The following is a 20443-nucleotide window of genomic DNA, read 5'->3' as shown; positions in this document are numbered from 1 at the left end:
ACCCATTTAATCCAGGCTTGAGGCCGGAACTAAGGAATTTCTGTATCCAGTGGCTGGGTTTTGGGCATTAGTTGGAAATAGGACCCAGGCATTTTTGGCAACATAGCATATTTTTAAAAAAATAAATAAAAAAATCTAATATTCCATTAAATAAAAAACAATGATATTTTACATGTGATTTTTAATAAAAAATAAACATTTGCAAAAGTCACATTGTACCTAAAATATAATATAAAAGAATGTAATTCAGTCCTGTTTGTTTTTAGTTAACACATCGACAGCCACTCATTGGGGAAGGTTCTTTGCATTTAGAAATGATTGGTTCCATTTACTAATATCCTTAAGACTCTTTGTCAGTGAGCACTGGCCAGTAGCATTTGTTCTCTTCATACCATTTAACTGAAAGGAAAGAAGACATTAACATAAGACACAAGGCTAGACACAAACTTTTTAATAACATTGTGTGTTTAATACTTATGCCTATTATATATGCTAAATATTAATCAATCAAACAAGTGAAAAAACATTAATTCTTTCTTTTGTAGACATTGTACAGCCATTTAATGAAGTAAAAAGCTTATATCGAATGTTAGTAGCAGTAGAAACTACAGTAAGTGAAATTATTGACATGTCTATAAAGTAAAATAAAACTACCATCATTTATATTGATAAATGTGAAGCCTTTAAGCAAAAAGTATTGTTGCACAGGTTGTTGTTGATATCTCAACGTTATGAAACACAGGCCTATTGTTTAAGCAACAAACACTAATGTCCTTACTTGTCCTTCTGATGCCTTGTTCCCATGGGACTTTTGACTTCCATCCAAGTTTGTGCATCTTTTCTGAGATCATGGGGTACCTCAGGTCACAAACAGGTCTAAAATGCAAAAATAAAACCTCAATTAAGGTTTAATTCAAAAGCCATATGCATCCATTGGTCAAAACATAGCCATGTTTGAAGGTTAAATTTAAATTCCATTTATATTTGTACTGTATAAGGCTTTCATTATTCCTAATGAAGGGCTTAAGCTACATGCCTTAGATTTGTGACAAAGAAATAATATCCCTTCAAACAATATGGGGAATCCCTGAAAGAAACCAGATTCCACATTTCGGTGACACTTGATACTGGGATTATGAATCGATCTTCCACAGTTATATGCTAACTAATTGTGTTGAATCCATGCTTAGGATAGGCATCATAACCTTTTTGATTACATCAGCAATGATTAGGGACAGGTCTACAGTATCCATTGAAAATGTGAGACAAACTGTTTTTGGGAAGTGCAAAATTAAGTGTAGCCATAGGACTAAGGACAAAAGCTAAAAGATATACACTATATGGCCATAAATTCCTTGTCACCTGATCATCACACCCACTAGATTCTGAAGTATGGTTTTAGGGGGTTTCTCATTCATTACACTAGAGCATTAGTGAGGTCAGGCATTGACAATGGCTGAGGAGGCCCGGGGCAGGACTAGTGTTTCAGTTCATCCTAAAGTGTTCAGCAGGGTTTTTGCTTTGACAGGTGCCACCGTAATAGATAATGTTCTTCGCTTTACCGGCCAGATGTTTTAATGCTGTGGCTGATTAGTGTACAATTGTGCGCTTTTAATTTTGTAGCAGTTTAGGAAAAGTCTAAGCACATGTGTGATGGTCAGGTGTCCACGAACCTTTGGCCATTTAGTGTACAATTACTCACTAACCCATCTACACAAAAAAACTGTCCACTGTACACAGCCTGTTATGCCTTTTTAGTAGTCTATGATAACTTGCTTACTAATCTATGATAACTAACTTACGTGGACAAAGTTGACAGTAAGTCATTCTTGTAGTGTGTACTGTATATAGAGTTAAAGGATATATAATCTTACTTGCATACATGAATATGTTTATATTAATATGTTTGGTTAAAAGATATTACTCAGCAAACATTTGATATTGAGTTGTTATTGATTTTACATATATATTTTTTTTATTTCTGGTCCAAGATGGCTTTAAAACTAATAATAGATGATCATATATAGCATTAGCTTTTTTGCCTACAGATCCAGAGTTTTGGGTCACTGTCTTTTAATTCTAAATAATATTCTATATAAAATGCTGCAGTAATCCATGCAAATTATATCATCTTAAATCAAGCATGTCAAGGTTTACCCTGGAGTTTAACCTTGTTTGGGTTCTTAATGCATACGTTTATATCCTACTCTTGGATGACAAATACCTCTGCTTGAATTTACAGGATTTTCATGAATACCTATTTTCCTGTGAAAACAGTCCAAACCCAGCTTGATTTATATATATATATAAAGTTACTAGCTATATAGTACCAATTTTACTGATTACAATAAAATGGCTTAATTCAGTAATCCTATTGATGTCAACTGTGACCTAGTGGCAAGCTTAATGAAAATATGTTGGGCATGTGACCGAGGATTAATAGACTTATTTTAAGGCCAATAATTTTACATATTTAAATGATATCTTTAAATAAAAAAAGATAAATCTCATTAAATAAAATATGTTTATATATGAAATCTATGCTAAGAAAGAATGGGGATTTTTAGCTGCAAAAAGGTTTCAGAGTTCCCAGTGTATACCAACAAACAATTCACTGTAGGTAACAGTATACCTATAATGTCCACCTCTCTCTCTCTCTAAGATGGGAAAGAAGTATGTCTAAACAAGTGGAGCTAACAAAATGGCCACTGACTGCATTAATAGCTTCGTACATACTATAATCCATACAAATACTTGTTTTATACACACCTATCATCAACAAACGTAAGCCAATCATCCAACTCTTCATTAGAAGCATTTTTCACCTAGGAAATAATTACAATTATTATTAAAATAATATAATAATTATAATAAAGCGTATGTATACAAACATTTAATCTAAAACAATAATAGTAAAATAAATAAATAAATAAACTACCAAATGTTATATTCCTACTGATTATCCTTACAGCTTACAGAATAGCTTAAAAAAAAAAAAAAAAAAAAAAAAAAAAAAAAAAAAGAGAGAAGGATAAACAAAATCCCAAAACTGCCTGCCTGCACCATAAAGGCAAATATATTATTAAAAAAATAAATAAATAAATAAAAAAAAAAATCAGCATTACCAGGTTATATGCATGCACCCTAACCACCAACTGTTTATTCTACTACCTTCTGGTCAGAGGTGGCAGACTATTTTGTCATACCCAGTTAGACCAAAGAAAAGAATATCTTACAGAAATTACAGAAATCATATTTTACAGAAATTTTATAAATATTTTTTCAATGCAAATATAATGCAGGTGCTGTTTATAAAGAAAAGGGGAAAAAAGCTGAGCAGAATGCAAATATGTAAACTCAGACAAAATAATTTACCATCTTCACCAGTTCTCTAGCCAGCTGTATGATTGCAATTTCAAAGTTGGCTGCAATGTTGTAAATCTCTCCCATGATGCCTCTCTTCATGAGTATCAAGAGTGCCTCAGTCACATCATCTACATAAAGAAAGTGACGGGACTGGAGACCTGTCCCCTGAATAGTGCTATGTGAAAGAAAACAGAACTCTAATTGCTTAGTTATTTGTAATTTGTAATTCTAATGTAAGGAATACAGTCTCACCATTTTTGGTCCTCTTGTAAAAGAAGTAAAAATCTTGGAATAACCTAGGAAAAAATTTTTTTTAAACAGTTGTACATGTTTGATAATTACTCATAATGAAAACAATTAATAAACCTCAACATTTTGCATACCTTTTCATGATATTGCCGTGGTCCATATACGTTACTACTCCGTGCAATAATTACAGGGAACTAAAAAATGCAGAAAATAACAAAACAACACTGAAGCCTCAGTAAAATGAGCATTATAACTAATAAACAGTGAGGACACTACATGTTTACCAATGGTATTATGATACCTTGTGATTTTTCCAGTATGACATCACAATGTTTTCAGCAGCAGCTTTTGATGTTGAATATGGATTGGTTGGCTGTTTTGGGCTCGACTCATCAAAATACTGGCAAAAAAAAGAATGAAATAGGTTATATTTTAACTAGAAATACATCACTTAATTGGCCAGTAACTTTGTTTTTAGGTATAGAATGTGATACCAGTTAAATTAAATGCACAGGCTGCTGATGGTGCAAAAGAAAAGTGTCTACCCAATTATATGGAGATAGCAAATTCAAATTTCTAGGCACCAGATTGGCCGTGTGGGTGGGATGGCATACTTGCATTTTTACACAAATTGTAACACTACATCGAGAACAGCCTTCACTTAAACATTAGCAAGACTAAATTAGTGATCTCTGACTTCAGTAAATGTGCCATTCAGTTGGTTGACAGCTTAACAGTTCAAGCTGTTCTCTCATAACTCTTCTCCAAAAACCCCCTTATAATTCAGTAATTTACAATCCTGGTGCTTAATGAAAAAAATTATTTCCACTACTGAATGGCTTTGAATATGTATTCACAAGTATTAAATGGCACCAATTATGCACGTTTTGATTATTTCTGAACTTTTACCTGGTTCTCAAGTGAGTACACACATACTGTACACAAAAATGCAAATTTCTCTTTCAAATTTCCCACCTGGTATGACATCACTCCAGGCAAGATAAAAAAAAGAAAAGAAAAAAAAAGAAAAAGGGTGTACAGCTACTCCTCTGCCTCAAATACATTTTCAGGGAATTCTTGTTTCCTGCATTCATATTGGCTTAAAATAAACTTCCACAAAAGGATTATGTGGAGAAGGAGCTGTTTTTCATTTGAAGCTACAGATTTACAGTATGCCAACTTGTTAAGAAGTAAAATATGGCCAGAAGTAAAATATAACAACTTCTAGATATCATAAGAACTAAAATATGGCAACTTCAAGGAGTTGCTAACAAAATACAATTAAAGTATTTAATTCTAAATATGCTACTTTAAGCTTAAATTCAACCAAAAATCTATGCCAAATTATGTGCGACTGACCTTGTCCAAACTGTCTCCATAGACCTCATCGGTGCTCATATAGATGAACTTTTCAACTCCAGATTTAAATGCTGCTTGGAGTAGTACAGTTGTGCCAGCTGCATTTACATGCATGAACTGCGATGGATACAGGAAGGAATTCTCTAATTGATAAAACACACAAAAAACTGTGCATTAGAGCAGTGCAATTAAATCTTTATACATACAGATTTTTTTTGTCAATTCTCTTAATTGAATCAAGTGGAAAAAAAAATATTATGCAAACTTAAAAATTATAAATGTTCCAAAATTGCTGAATTCCTTATAAATATACCATGGCTTTTGCAGAAAATACAAAGAACGTGCATCTTCTGCAGGCAATTTGGGAATTGCCCATTTAGCTTAATCTGCATGTCTTTGGACTGTGGGAGGAACCCAGAGCACCCAGAGGAAACCCACCAAGCACAGGGGGAAACTGCAAACTCCATGTACACAGACACGAGACGGAAATCAAACCCACACCCCCTAATACATTTTAGTGTGATAAAATTTTATTACATTTGAAAAAATCACAATGCCCAAAAGACAAATCAGTATACTTACTGTATGATTCACAGCTCATAGGCACAACATACTGTATATACATTTTAGGGGATGCAAAGGTAACAGAAATGACTACTGCCTATCTCCAGAACATTACTTACCAACGTGTGAATGAGCAGCACAATGGAAAACAATGTCTATATTTTCAGTAGAAAACAGATGGTTAATGAAGTATTGGTCACATACATCCCCCTGTTAAGAATAACAAAATATAATAAGAAGCTTAGTAGAACAGGACATTTCTACATTAATCACCATTTCTAAATGTTAGATTTGTTTTTATGACTATACAGAATATTTTGCAGAAAAAGCAGGTCCCAGTGGGTTTAACTATGATGCAAAGTGTATCATGAAACCATCAAGAGCAAAATAGAGATTACTACACTACTAAACAGTGCCACATACAGTAAGGATAAGGTGGATGAGGAAGACTCAGCGGACCTCTAAACATGGGTCTCTCAGCTTTCTACTGTACACAATCATTTTGGACACCACTGATAAGACTAGTGAACACAGTAAATACACTACACTAGCAATACCTTTACTTAAACAGTCAAATGAAGAAAGATAGGCCACAATAGCTCTTCCAAGTGTAAGACTTACCTGAATGAATTTGTAAGTACTTGTATTCTCCAGAAAAATTAGATTCTTTAAACTTGAGCAATAGTTCAACTTAAAAAAAGAGAGAATAAAAGAAAAAGAGTATAGTTACAAGCAACGATAAGCGGGCCCAAGCACCTACACCATTGCCACCTGGGCGCACCCCACAACCATATATTAGGCATGCTTTTTGAGCATGTTAAGAACTCTACGTCGTTGTGCTTGGGCCCTAAATAATCTATAAAAATCATGAATATGAATGTGCACATAGTTATAAATACTGAGTAATAAAACTTACAGAATCGACGTTAATGATTCGCCACAGAGGATATCTTGCAGCCAGAAGTAAGATCAGATGTGACCCACTAAATGAGGGAAGTAAATGATTAATGTGGACCAATGACTAAGAAAAATACAATGTTAATATAACAAACCAATAAACAGCACTTACATGAAGCCAGCTCCCCCAGTAACAAGAACAGTCTTACAGTCCAGCTGTGCTTTCTCACTGACAGTTTTACTCTGACTTTTATCTGACATTTTTTTGTTTTTTTTGTTTTTACAAATGGTTTAATAATTCTTTCAGTAACTACTTTGTGGGTTTCCAGGGAATGATCTCTTCTTCACCGAAGTTTTACCTCGTGACAGTCTCTTCGTGAAGCTGCGGTCCACCATCTCAGTCGATTTCAGTCTGTCAAGCCTAGGTCTAACACACAGCAGTGATACACAAAAGAAATAAAACAACACGAGTGACAGATCACTCTTTACTACAACCAAACACTGAGACACTGAATACAGTTAGCTACAAAGCTAACACTCTAAAATAATCACACGAACGTAATCTCCGCTGCTCTATTCACTCTGTGACGACTACACAAATGTTTCCTTTAAATATTTAAACCGCGGTGCCAACTAATAAATTTAACAAATCAAGCAACGATATACCTTTCTAGTTAGTGTTTAGTAACCAAGATCACGAGCCATCTTTCCGACGCATTTAAACGCTTTCCGGCAGTGCTGACACGTATCATATTTGTTGCCAGCGTTGCCCATAACCGCCCTCCCTTCCTTCACTGGATTTTCATTGGCTCTTCTAATGCACGCGCTCGAAATTCTGCTCAGTTGATTGGTCTGCAGGTCTGTTAATCATCGAAGCAGGCGAAGGGAAGCCGTGATCTTCATTCATTGCGGAAAATTGATCATTTTATAAGGGAAAGTGATGACACGATGTATTGGTTTACAGTTATTCTGATCGCTTTTGTGCACACTTACTATCCTGCTGATGGGAAAACTGTATCGGGAGTGTTTCAAAGCCACACAGCGAGGGAAAACAATGGGCAATACATTGCAAAATTTCTCTACCACGGTGGGTGGTTGGATTCAGATTTACTGTTTTTAAAATCACAATAATGCGTAAATTGTTCGGTTTGTTTAAATGTATACCATGTTTCAGACACTTTACAGACAGAGAAAGGTGAAACACGTGTAGAGGATGCTGTGATGTGGTTTGAATGTGTGTTGCTGTGAGTCTGGTCGGCTGAGTTCTGAAAAGCTAATAAATGAACTCGTGTGACATTTCGTTACCCCCGTGTCCCTGTGGCGTGTCTAGGGGAGAATGGGCTGATTTCCTACCGTTTGGAGAACGTGCCCTTGCTGGTGCATAAAGAGGCCAGGCTTCTGCTGTTTCAGGGCATCGAGAGCTTTGAAAACCTGAGCTGTCTTGACAGAGTGTCAGGGGCCCAGCTTAAAAGTAAGTCTTTCTGTTGTGTGGTACTACACAAATATTGTCCTCCTGTTTAATATGACATGGGAAAGGAGTAATATTTGGCTGAACACATTCAAATGTACCGCTAGAAGATCTTTTCAGTTTGTCATCCTGTCATGAGGTGAATGATCCTAAGCAGTGGCCTAGCCTGCAATCACCAGATTTATATATAGTGTTGTGTATACTGTATAGGTCTTAACCACCAATCATTTCTTCTTATTTAATTAGATAAATGGAAACATATGTTTTACTGTGACAGGATGCAAAGTGTCTGAAATACAATTTTAAAATTGATTGTTCACGTAACAACCTCAGCAGCAGCCTCATTTCCCCTCTCGTCTGTTCCAACCATACAGCATCAGCAGTATTTTAATCACCGGCCTCGTCATCTGTCATCACCAGCACCTGTTTCTCACCGGTTCATGCCTTAACTAAGATGTTTTTTTTAAATAATATAATTATTTATATTTGTTGTTGTTAAGCCACACAGTGATCTATGTTAAATTAAGTTAAACTTAAACAAGAAACATTATGAAAACCGCTGGAACTGGTCAGGTACAGGGACTGGACTGAAAATGACTGACAAACAACTTGCCAAAATCAAGAGCCAAAAATTCCTTCAAGATGCCTTAAAACAACACAAAAAATACAACTAAGCCTGACTCATTGGATGCAAAATATGAAGAAATAAGGGGTCTCAAGACTTTTGCACAAAACCAATGTAGAGAGGCATACTACATTCTAAATTTACTACATTTAATGCATACAGTACAAATCTCTTGATCTTTACACCTTTTTTGTTTGTGGGCAAGTTTTAGATGTAATGTGTAACAATTCAACATCAGGGAAGCTGTTGAGACACTGAAATACTGAGGTGCTGCCCCACCATTTGGCATAAACTTTATAAGGTGAAGTAAGTTTTAGCTAATGGAATGGGTCCATTATAGCTAACTTTTCAGTACAAACATCTCTCTGTATCTTTTAGCCCCAAATCTGGTTGCCTCTGGCAGGTAGTTAAGACCTTGCCTTAGATGGATGTTTCAAAAAAACTATGGCTCAGGATGTACTGATAAAATATTAAACATTCATATTAAGTCTGCTATTTTACAGAAATATTGGAACTGCATCTGGAACAACATATTTTTTGCTTACATCCTTTGACTCTGACCTCAGAGTTCGATTACTATCAGTCACCACCCATTAATTGGAGCCACTACTTAGATACCAATATTATGTCCTAACTTTAAAACTGCTGGTTTGGTGCATCCATATTAATATTGCTAAATATGCAACCAGGTCAACACAGAAACACAAATTCAATATTTTTTCAATGACCACTTTGGCCTTCGAATGTAAGACCTGTTTAAAAGAAGTACTTTCAGTTAAATATAGCAGTTTACATAATCAAACATCCAATAATAAGTTTTCCTCATTTCTTTTAAGACAAAAAACATGCTAAGAAACAATGAATTTTAAATTTCCATTTTTATTTCTAAGATAATTTTTTTAAATAGATGTAAGAGGTGACTGGATTAATTGTATTGATTCGGGGACCTGAATCCTTCGTGTTTGGTTAGGATTATGCATTTAAATTTTCTGTGTTTTGAGTACAGATTTTCACTGATCTAAAATATTTATGTAAATATGTTTATATTCAATAATTTATAAATTATTAAGCATGAGCTTTTAATCAACCATGTATAAATTAATTTCTAATACTTGTTCAGTATCCCTGAGTGCAGAAGAACACAATCAGACCATACCCCGACAGGCCAGACCCCAGGCCTGGCATGTGATGTATGCAGACCGTTACACCTGCCAGGAGGAGGAACTCGATGCTGTGCTGGAGGATGTGGGCTTCCAGCTTATCATGCTCAACCCAGACTCTGCAGGAAACCCAACAGACCACTTCAGTGCTGAGGAGGCTGGTGAGCAAGCTGTATTCATATACAACAATGAAAAAATGAACCTATGAGTTTATATTTTTAATATGTAGGTTAATATTTTGTAATATGCATTTTTTTTAGTGATTAGCTAATTAATTGAAATTAACAAATTTCTTCTTCTTCTTCTTCTCCTTATTAGTTTTAGAAGTAGTAGTAGTCACAGTATCATCACCAACGTTTAAACATTCGGTTAGAATAAACTAATGGTTTTGGCTCTCACAGGCAAATCTGGGTCTAACATAGAGAACACATCATCTCATCATCTGTTATAATTTAACAAAAAGTTCATTTGGATAACAGCATAGCCAGTAGAACTAGCACAATGAATAAAATAACAGTCAGAAACTTGGTAATAATTGAAACACAGACAACTAATCTTTTAAAACCATGAATTTTAATGAGTATGCAAATGTCAAAAGAAACAAGATGTCCGAGACACAAACAAGTGAAGATTTTTCTTGGCAGATTCCATAAAAAGTTTGCATCTTGTCCACCATGCTTGTTGTTTTGAGGAAAATTGTAAGGTCATGTGATCTGGAAAGGAGATTGAGCCTAATTAGCATACTAAAAGTACCAGTTACACAAAACATTGTTTTTATACATTTTATATTTTTATAAAAATAATATTCTTTTGAATTTTCTTCTTGTTTATTGTCTACTTATATAGTCTGAATCGATCTTTCAAATAATTGGGTTAATAATACACATCTGAACCAACACAAACCCTATATATAATAGGGTAAGGATGGCAAGGCTTTGTTCTGTTAAGTACCTTGGCTTTGTTTAATCATGATACAATTTGTTCAATCATGATAAACACCTAATAAGTTAAGCTGGTCATAGAAATCTGGTCAAATCCGTCATAGAAATTTGTTGATCAAACGTGCATTAGCCCTGTTATGGGATTACTTTTGCCCTTGTTGTTTTAAACGACTTCTCGTCATAGAAATCATTGTGATGCTGCTTTTCTTGTTGTCCTCAGGTTTGCACAGCTTTTTCTTCTTGCTGATTTTGGCCTATTTTGTGGCCTCCTGTATCTACATGCAGCCCCTGTGGCAGGCTGTATATAAGGCAGGGCCCATGCACACAGTGCTGAAGGTCCTGTCCACAGCTCTGTTCCTGCAGTGTTTATCCGTGCTCTTGAACTACATCCACATGGCCAAGTGAGACTGACTATAGAACATTTCCTATTATTTCTCATGCTGTTGGTGGACAGTATTATATTATGTTTATTCTGTAGGTATGCCAGGAATGGAGTGGGAGCACCTATAATGGGCAACCTAGCAGAGTGTAAGTCATTCTATTGTTTACTCATCATTACCTGCTAACAAAAACTAGATGCATTTTGTTTTAAATATCCCTTACTATTGGACAAATGAATATCTTTTAATTTTGAACAAATTAATATGGAATTTTGCCTCTGTCAATTCTGTTGCTCTGTTTGTGTATGTCGGTGTGTAGTCTGTGACATGGTGGCTCAAATGCAGATGGTATACATGCTGCTGAGTCTGTGTATGGGATGGACGCTGAGCCGAGGAAGGAAATCCCAGAGTAAACCCCTGCAGTGGGACTCCTCTCCTGCATCCACCGCTCTTGCTCTTGGAGGAGTTGTTACACAGGTCAGACTATAGCCAGTTAATAACTTATAAAGAAATTGCGAAAGTTGTTAATAATAAGTCAGATATCATAGATGTTTAGAAAAGACTAATCCAAACGCTGTACTGTGCTAATAGCTGTAAATGAAATTACTTTTCATTCCTCAATACACATTATGAGTTCATCCACATGCTGAAACCTGCCATTTTTCCCATGCTGCTAGGTTTAACATGTTTTGGTTTCCTTAATACATATTTAATATGTTTCCGAGTTATTTACATTGAAGCTTATTTTTCATGCATAATCTTTTATTTTAATTGCTTTACTATGTTTGTTGTAGTTGCACAGTTTGATATAATTTAGTGTCTATATCCAACCATATATTAGGCATGCTGTGTGTGTTTTGTTTATGTATAGCTTTGTGTTAATCCTGAGTTTATTTCAGAAACCATAAAGTGCACAAAATTCCTGGTTTTCTTTAGACTCAACTCAACTTTAGTTTCTTCACCTGTAACTTTACAGGGAGCACTGCTGATCTGGGAGCAGTTTGAGGACACCGACCATCACAGTTATCATGGTCAACAAAGTGTACCTGGGTTACTGCTGATGGTGCTGCGTGTTTCTCTCACGCTGATACTTGCGTCACTCTTGTACCAGATTATCTCTGCAGAGCGGAGCACAATAAAAAGGGACTTCTATCTCAGCTTTGCCAAGGTAAATCAACTAAAATCTCTGAATCGAACTGGGCGCTGAATAAGTAGCAAAGTGCTCAAAATCTTTCTTTCGCACCAAAATTTTACTTTTTACTCAATTAAACGCTCTGTCTTGCACATGCACAACAGTGTTGGGGGATGTTACTTTTTAAAGTAACTAATTACATTACAAAAATATTGTCATTAAAAAGTAATCATTGGTTAAAGTTACATTACATAAAGTTACTTGTTACATCAAAAAAGTAATCCAAGTACTTTAACGCGTTACTTTGTAACATATTACACCAACATTGATGTCCAATATCAGAACACTAAGCCCGCTCAATTTATGGCATCATTGTAATTGTGCCACAGTTCCAGCCAATCAAATACTGGTGAGGGACAAAGGCAGTTTACGGAATGCAATAACAGAAGAACATCGCAATTTCTTATATTTCTCTAAAATTATTTAATTGCAAAAAAAAGCTGTCCTAAAGGTGAATAATCCTGTTTTTGAAAAATCCTCATCAAAACATAGTGAACAGACCAATAGAGTGGAAAAAAGCTCTGAGACAACACTGTTGGGTTTCACATGAGATTAATCTCCTCACGGTTTTTGGCCACATGATGGTAGTGTGGGGAAAGGGGACAGGTTTAGTAATACGTAAGTGTCTTATTATGCATTACGTTGTATATTTGTGTCAAAGCCATATAAGAACAAATCTGACTTACGAACATGCTCCCAGAACAAAATTTTTAAAAGTATTTGTTAATTTTAAAATACTTTTTAGTTGATAAATAAATATTTTCAAGCTAATTTATCACATCATTAGCTGTTTGTTCGCTGTTGCTGTTTATCAAATTGTGCAGGATCAGTAGCCCAATAGTTGTCTTCCCTCCAGTCTTTGATTGGCAAGAATGTGAAACAAATATAAGAGCATATGATAAGCAATTAGGTGTACATCATAGACACTCTGTCTGCAACTAGACTTTGCATTAAAATTATTGTTTGTGACAATTTATTATATTTAATTCCAATTATTTGCTGTAAAACAAGATCCTGGTGGTCGCAAATTATTTTTAAACTAGCCTTGTTGGAAACCCTGTAGTTATTATTATTGTTATAAACAAGGATAACCTTACAGTATGTATTTGGGATGCCTGGTGATGGCACACAGTATACTTGGGCTTATATGACATCACAGATTAAGGCCTAGTTTTGCATCATTTCTTCATTGAAATAAGTGGTCTTATTTGTCTTAATTTATGTATTTGGGCTTGCTTGATAATTTTTCATTATATATTTAAGATTTATTGAATTAAATTGTATTATCATTGATAATATGGGAGCACATTGATATGAACCAATAGTGTTTCACAAATATTCTATTATATTTGAACATAAACAAAACAACATGCAATACAGATCAATTTGCCACAAATCATCGTGATACTATCATATTGTGTGGTCCCATGGTGATTTCAATTACTAGTAACCAGTGTATACATTTTCAATAATAATTAATTGCCAGTTATATGGGGTGAATCTGATAAATCAGAGCTGTGAGTGTCCTTTTATAAATTTACAAAAACTCATCTTGTAGAATGCAGTTTTTCCTAAACTAAGAGTATGTTGCATAAGTACAATATTTACTTAAATAGATGGGAAAAAATGCCCTAAAACCCTGAGTATTATGGATTTACATGTTTTCATTGTAAACTCTATTATGTTTAAGTAATAGAAAAATATATTGTTCTAGGGCTGTTTCCTATGGTTTCTGTGTCACCCAGTCCTGGTTCTTCTATCCTTCCTATTCAGTGAGCATCAAAAGGAAAAGGTATGAGAGCTAGTGTACCACTTGCACTATGTTTTAGGAAAAAAAAAAAAAATAATGTAGAACATCAAAATGACCTCCTGTATATATTTTTGCTGCTTGTGTTTTAGGTCATAACGATTGGTGTGATTCTGTGCCAGTCCATCTCCGTGGTGATCTTGTATAAAGTATTTCTCTCTCGAAGTCTTTACTGGGAAGTGTCATCGCTTTCCTCTGTGACACTTCCACTAACGATGTCCAGAAGTCCACGGGGACAATACTGAAGATCGATATTGATACTACACTGTTAACCCCTATTTATGAAGAGCACAGAGCCACTCCAGAAGAAGCAGTTTGTTGTCAAAAGACGTCAAAACATGTTACCATGTGTACAGATTAATGTAAACATGTGCATTATATTATATGCAATGTTGTAAGGCAGGGATAAGATGCAACTGCTGGACCCTTCTGATAAATAATCACCTGTACAATGTATTGAGCTGGACATGCAGGACTGAGTTTAAATTGTTTCGGCTATATAAGCATCCACATACATTAAAAAAGATTATTGTAGATAAGCATGTAAAAGATATCTGGAAAGGTCATATTTTTGGTAATTCCATACTGATGATAAGAAATTCTATTTTTATCTGTGGTTTGAAGGTCTGCCTGTTAAAAACGGCAAACTGATGAGGAATTAAATATTAGCACATCTGTTATCAGAGATATCTTTCTGGCATAGATATGCTCCACATACTTAATAACAGAAAATAGTTATGATGACTGATTAGTTTCATCCTATTCTGAAACACTTTTATGTTTACTGATGGGAGTGGTCTCCTGCTATGAAGACACTATCTCCTTCGTGGTCACCATATCTTCACTCAGTTAAAGAGCTTGAGTTGATTTTGTAGTGACATTTTAGTCTGCAGTCTCTACCACTATTATCGAAACACCAACTAAGGTATGGAAGAATGGTGTTTAACACAAGAGACGTGTAATAATCCAGATGCAGAAGCACTAAAGCTGTTTTAAATGCAATGTGGTGGGCCAAAAACTTACTAAGACACTTTCATATTTTTTCCTTTTTTTGTATAGTTTTCATTTTCTACATGTCATCTAAACATATTTGTTTTATTGTTTTAGCTGGAACATGTTTTTGGTGGCAAAGTGGCCCCTAGGTGTCGGTGAGTGTGTGTGCGCAGTGCTCTGCAAACCCATCCCATTTAGAGTTAAATCAATCCACGATGAACGATCTTTCATATGAATCATTGCAACAATAATTAACAATAAATTTTGGGTGTGTTTATTGAAAAAAAGCCATGAATATTCTTGACTCTGTAGAGCAATGGGGTACATATGGATTTGCACACAGAAATAATGCAGACACAATGTTTATTTTTAAACTAAACTTAAATATACTGTAATGCCAATGTTTGTTGTATAAATGACTAAATAGATTTAAACTTTTATGTGGTTTGATATTCATTTTCACAAGTGCCTGAAATGACAATCACTTTGCCAGTGAAAAAGTCTAATGTTTATTGCTCTGATAATAATAAATAAAAACTGAGCAAATATTAATTTGTAGAACTAAGTTTGCGATGTATATAACGCCAACTATTCAAATGATCGATTTTGAGCATTGATTGTTTATGTCTATTTACTGTAGGCTACATTGTGCACCATTACTGTAAATAGCTAGGAAGTGACAAGACTGGTTCCACATCAGACTACTCTCTATGACAAGAAATTATTGTACTACATTTAGGGATTTTTACAGTTATTGATCATACAGAGACCCAATAATTATCCTACATCTGGCAATCTGGACCTGTCTATGTTGAGATACAAGACTGTACAATATGTAGTGAAATGCTTGACAGCTGTAGTCAGAAAATAATTATAAATTGAGATCACTTAAACACTTAAGTACTTTTTTTTTTAACTAATCAGAAAAAAAATTCAATTTGGTAGGAAGCATAAAGATTGGACTTTGGAATGATGGCAAAAGGTCATGTGGTCTGATGAGTTCAGACTGACCCTTTCCAAAAGCAATGGTGTGTCCAGATAAGAAGGGAAATGCATGAAGTGATTGACTTCTCATGCGTAGTGCCCACTGTACAAGCCTCTGGACTGCAGTGTTATAATGTGGGGTTGCTTCAATTGCTCAGGTCTAGGCTCAAACACGTTAAAATGTAATGCTTGCCTACCGAATGACTAGCTTATCACATCAATGGAGTTTTATTTCCCATGATGCCGCAGGCATATTCCAGGCCTCCAATTGTAAAAGGCTGGTTCTGAGAGCATGAGGAATCATTTTCACTGTAATCAAAGCTAAAGGAGAGTGCAACTTTTTGTTTGGGGCCAGGCAGAGTATGTATTGATTTTTCCACTAGGGGGCACCATGTACCTGTTACACATCGATTTAACATGGTGCTCCCTAGTGGAGAAATCCATGTCTATGTTGTAGATAAGTTGTAACTTTAAAAAGTTTTTACTTGGAAGATCACAAATTTACAACTTTTTAACGTTACAACTTAAAAAAAAACTGTGTTCTTCTGTTCTCCCCGTTCCAGTCAGTAAAAAAAAAAAAAAAAAAAATTATTATATATATATATATATGGCACATACAAGAAAAGTAAAATAAGACTTAAAATTTATCCATTTGTCTTAGCAACCTAAAAACATAAATGTATAAATTTAATGGCAATTTCAATTAAAGGTTTTAAAATCAATATAAGTTTGTGCTAAAACATTTCTACATCATTTGCAGTGAGAGGATAATTAATGTAAAGGACGGGGTACTTAAAAAATAACTGAGAAAAAATAAAATGGAATATATTCTGATGATTCTGACACAAATTGGTTTAGTTACATGTGTTCTAAATGGATTAGTTTTTTCCCAGCAGGATAAAGAATTAAATAACATTCTCCCTTTAATGCTAAAAGCTGATATATTTCCAAATAATGGTGTGTGCTAATTCTTAACAGGAATTGTCTGCTTTGCTTGGTTAAAAGAACTGATTTACTGTAAGTCTTTAAATTTATTACATTCCTTATGTACTGTACATCACATTAATAAAATCTATCTGGTTTTAAGGGGTAACCCTTAGCAGTAATAATAATAATAATAATAATAATTCTATTGCTGTTAATTGTAGAATTATAAATACTTTATCATCTAAAAAGAGGCAAATGCTCTAATAACTTCTTTGGTTGCAGTTTTATTTATCATACATCTGCCTAAATGTATATATCCTGTATCATACTGATCTCATTTAATTGGCTTATTACTTCACAAACAGGAGTAATGTAGGATAAGTTTTAATGTTAAATGCTTACTGCATGTGGGTGTTTTCACCACACATGTATTTCCACCTATACACATAAACGTTTTTCCAATTAAAATGTAAGCAATGAAGTCAATCACCACAGGCCTTATGCCATGTCAAGTGCTTTTATTTCAAACTCACCCCCTTCCACTGTTTCATTTACTTGCTTTATGTTCTCGAGAATGCACTGAAATAAGGGTTGTTGATTAATATCACTAATTTCATTCAAACAAAACAATTGAATAAAATCAATGTGGTTTAAACAAATAATAGTGTTTCTTTATGGGTTTACTGGATAATTGCAAAATTTTGGATTCTTAATCTTAAACTAAATATTGATAAGTAATTTCGTTTTGTGTGTCCTGTTTAAGAATCCACAGCACACACACAAATGACACAAGATGGTTAACTATTTTGTTCAAACTGCTGTAGTTTTTACTGTATTTCTTAAAGCCAAGATTTAGAACAAATATGCAGGATTTATGGATACCACTCTCAGAATATACGGATTATTCTTGTTGTTGTTCTTGCTGTTGTTTACAAATATACATTCACAATGAGGTTAATACGCAAAAAGCGTTACCCAGTAGAACTAGTTACAGCGTCCTTATAATAATAATAATAAAGTAGGCTATAGGTTGCATGCGGCCCTCATAAGGCCCCTGCAAAAGAAGAGTACGGTTCGTGCAGAGTCTTGCGCATTCCCGGCAAAAGCACATAAGCTAAAGGAAGAGGGTGAGGGGAAGAGGGCGTCCACGCTGGGCAGTTACAGGGCATCATGTATCCAGGATTGCCCGGAGAGGGATGCGTGTGTGTGCCACCAAGGAATCCCATTCGAGGAAATGCAACAACGCGTCCAGAATAATCGAGCAAGGTGTGTGGAAATGTGGTCGCTGATAATTCTGACATTTTCGAGTTCATGTCCAGATAAGGGTAAGGGGTGGTTGGAGCAGAGTGACCGAGCAAGGCTACAGCTGCAGCAGTCTTTTCAGGGTTCAGAAGTAGCCCTTTGAGCGCGTCCTGCTCGCCGGTGTTATACGCCACGGTACACCGGTACCTCTCCTTCTTCACTGGATTCTTGGGCTTGCGTCGCGGTCTGTACTTGTAGTCCGGGTGTTCCTTCATGTGAACCGCGCGGAGACGCTTGGCCTCGTCGATGAAAGGTCTTTTCTCCGAGTCTGACAGAAGTTTCCACTCTCCGCCGAGACGCTTGCTGATCTCGGAATTGTGCATCTTCGGGTTGTCAAGTGCCATCCTCCGTCTCTGCGCTCGCGACCAAACCATGAAGGCGTTCATTGGACGCTTTATATGCTCAGCTTGTTTCGACATCTTCCCGCCAGTCGTGTATTTGGCAGGCCGTCTCCTTCTTTAAATCCCGAACACCACCTCAAATTCGATTAACAAAACTTTTCCTTCCGTATACAAACACTTTTTTGTTAGTGTCCTGTGGAAAGTTTAGTTACCTTTCCCATATCTATTTACTGTGGTCACTTCCAGAAATACATCAGCTTTTAGAGCACTTATCCAGCAGACGTTTGTGCCGAGCTGCTTCCCAACAGGTGCTCACTGATCAGTGTACTCCGTTAAGAGCCGTTAAGGACGCTTTAGAACCTCCTACTGAGACGCACCCGGCGATGACGTCATTAACGTGGCGGGAAGGCGCCCGTGTTTTCACCTTCGGTCCCCAACACCGCTAATCTGACTGATGAGTGTTAACAGTACTACATGGGTAATCATCAGTCTGTAGGGTTTTGATTTCCTGTACAATGTGTCTTGAAAATTATAAACATAATTAGTCAAAAATGGTCATTTTAGAGTTTTTCTCAAAATAAAACACAACAGTATCGAATTATATAGAAATATATAGAATTACCGAACTAGTGAAATTATGTTTTATATAAAACAGAAATTGTGGTTGCAAGGTCATTCTTTTGTGGCAAATCCGTGTTCATGGTTGGGTAATAATTTTTTACAATTAAAATAATAATAATAATAATAATAATAATACAATCCAGATAAAGTTTCTATATTGTATGTTATGTACTGTACTTGCTTTAAAACAACCCACGACATCGGTTACATTTGAAAAAGTCCTGTTTTTTTTATTCAAATACATTTTTCCCTTTTTTATTTCCATCTATTTAAAATATTTAATGAAACATTTTTGGTAAAAGACTTTTGAATTTCTGAACTAAATCTTACTTACAATAGTTATTTATGCAGCATTTCTGTTCATTTCATTTTAGGGTATGTGTCCCTGTCATCAAGTTAAAAAGAAATGAAAATGCTAAATTAATGTAAATAGAATTGCAGGAAAGGAAGCATTTGGGATGAGAATGGGAGAGAATCCTTATTTATTTTCAGGATGGGAAATAAGAGCTTTCTGGCCTTTATTATCAAGGAATCACTGTGGTCTTGAGCCAAGTGTGGATAACACAAGAACGATACAATAAAAGTTAATCAAAGAGTCAAATGACTTCTAAGTCTACTTTGTTCCACCCTTTACTTTCTTTTTGTCTGCTGATCTTAAAGCTGGGGTCGGATGGGTGATCTAAATTCTCTCTCAAGGATAAGCTCATTTAGTGTTTAAAGAAAGTTCTTTTGAGAAAAGTGAAGGAGCATTGTATTTAAAAAAAAAAGGCTTTCATTGCTCATCGTTGAAGAGGGCCCCTTCTCTTCGGACAGCTGTGTGTCCCATTTAAATTTTCACAACGGTGTAACCATGGTACCTCAGTTTATGGTATTTTGTGGACTTCCATTTAAAAGAAGAGGAGTGCACACACATAAACATTAGTTAAATGTAAATGTAGCCGTGATTGATTTAAACATGATAATTTTTCACGTTACAGTATTTACTGGAACGTATTTGCTTCTTGTTAATACTTGACAGTTGAGACTTTTATGTTATTGCAGTTTCAAATATACAGTTTAACAGATTAGATTTTATATGCTTTTTATAATCATGTTTTGTAAGTATTCTTTCTGAATTAACCCAATTTGGGAACCTTGATGAGATTCTTCCCATTCCAGTGTCCATTCAGAGATCTCTTCCATAGGTTAGAATTACAAGCAGGTTTGTTGGATATATTTTTGCTTGGTAATGAATCTAATGACTGTGAAAGAAGTGATGGGGACAACT

The 20443-nt window shown here is 35.2% G+C and overlaps 3 protein-coding genes across 3 annotated transcripts; 1 reads left to right on the top strand and 2 right to left on the bottom strand.

Annotated features, from left to right (window-relative positions):
• Nucleotides 1-164: 164 nt before the first annotated feature.
• Nucleotides 165-7078, bottom strand: LOC128526078 (dTDP-D-glucose 4,6-dehydratase-like). The gene is made up of 12 exons (XM_053497647.1): nucleotides 6608-7078; nucleotides 6455-6521; nucleotides 6160-6228; nucleotides 5658-5748; nucleotides 4975-5117; nucleotides 3917-4015; nucleotides 3750-3809; nucleotides 3619-3662; nucleotides 3376-3541; nucleotides 2770-2825; nucleotides 779-876; nucleotides 165-399 (listed from the first exon to the last, which is right to left on the bottom strand). The coding sequence occupies exons 1-12, from the start codon at nucleotides 6694-6696 to the stop codon at nucleotides 341-343; spliced, it is 1041 nt and encodes a 346-aa protein (XP_053353622.1). The 5' UTR covers nucleotides 6697-7078; the 3' UTR covers nucleotides 165-340.
• Nucleotides 7079-7320: 242 nt separating this feature from the next.
• gpr180 (G protein-coupled receptor 180) lies at nucleotides 7321-15547 on the top strand. Its single transcript, XM_053497819.1, has 9 exons — nucleotides 7321-7522; nucleotides 7766-7906; nucleotides 9649-9849; nucleotides 10850-11030; nucleotides 11108-11157; nucleotides 11329-11486; nucleotides 11986-12177; nucleotides 13916-13993; nucleotides 14101-15547. The coding sequence occupies exons 1-9, from the start codon at nucleotides 7384-7386 to the stop codon at nucleotides 14251-14253; spliced, it is 1293 nt and encodes a 430-aa protein (XP_053353794.1). The 5' UTR covers nucleotides 7321-7383; the 3' UTR covers nucleotides 14254-15547.
• Nucleotides 15548-17738: 2191 nt separating this feature from the next.
• Nucleotides 17739-18844, bottom strand: sox21a (SRY-box transcription factor 21a). The gene has a single exon (XM_053498836.1). The coding sequence runs from the start codon at nucleotides 18631-18633 to the stop codon at nucleotides 17956-17958; it is 678 nt and encodes a 225-aa protein (XP_053354811.1). The 5' UTR covers nucleotides 18634-18844; the 3' UTR covers nucleotides 17739-17955.
• Between the last annotated feature and the right edge of the window lie 1599 nt (nucleotides 18845-20443).

The sequence above is a fragment of the Clarias gariepinus genome, chromosome 6, assembly GCF_024256425.1.
Source record: "Clarias gariepinus isolate MV-2021 ecotype Netherlands chromosome 6, CGAR_prim_01v2, whole genome shotgun sequence".
NCBI lineage: Eukaryota > Metazoa > Chordata > Actinopteri > Siluriformes > Clariidae > Clarias > Clarias gariepinus.
The sequence above is the reverse complement of the archived record's forward strand: the minus strand, read 5'-3'. Positions and strand labels throughout refer to the sequence as shown.

Excerpts from the sequence above, each read along its gene's own strand:
- LOC128526078 (XM_053497647.1), bottom strand. The coding sequence starts at position 6,696 with ATGTCAGATAAAAGTCAGAGTAAAACTGTCAGTGAGAAAGCACAGCTG. Across the intron at positions 3,810-3,916 it reads CATACTGGAAAAATCACAAG|TTCCCTGTAATTATTGCACG; the intron begins GTATCATAATAC and ends TGCATTTTTTAG. Across the intron at positions 3,663-3,749 it reads CACGGCAATATCATGAAAAG|GTTATTCCAAGATTTTTACT; the intron begins GTATGCAAAATG and ends ATTTTTTCCTAG.
- gpr180 (XM_053497819.1), top strand. The coding sequence starts at position 7,384 with ATGTATTGGTTTACAGTTATTCTGATCGCTTTTGTGCACACTTACTAT. Across the intron at positions 7,523-7,765 it reads TGCAAAATTTCTCTACCACG|GGGAGAATGGGCTGATTTCC; the intron begins GTGGGTGGTTGG and ends TGGCGTGTCTAG. Across the intron at positions 13,994-14,100 it reads GTGAGCATCAAAAGGAAAAG|GTCATAACGATTGGTGTGAT; the intron begins GTATGAGAGCTA and ends CTTGTGTTTTAG.
- sox21a (XM_053498836.1), bottom strand. The coding sequence starts at position 18,633 with ATGTCGAAACAAGCTGAGCATATAAAGCGTCCAATGAACGCCTTCATG.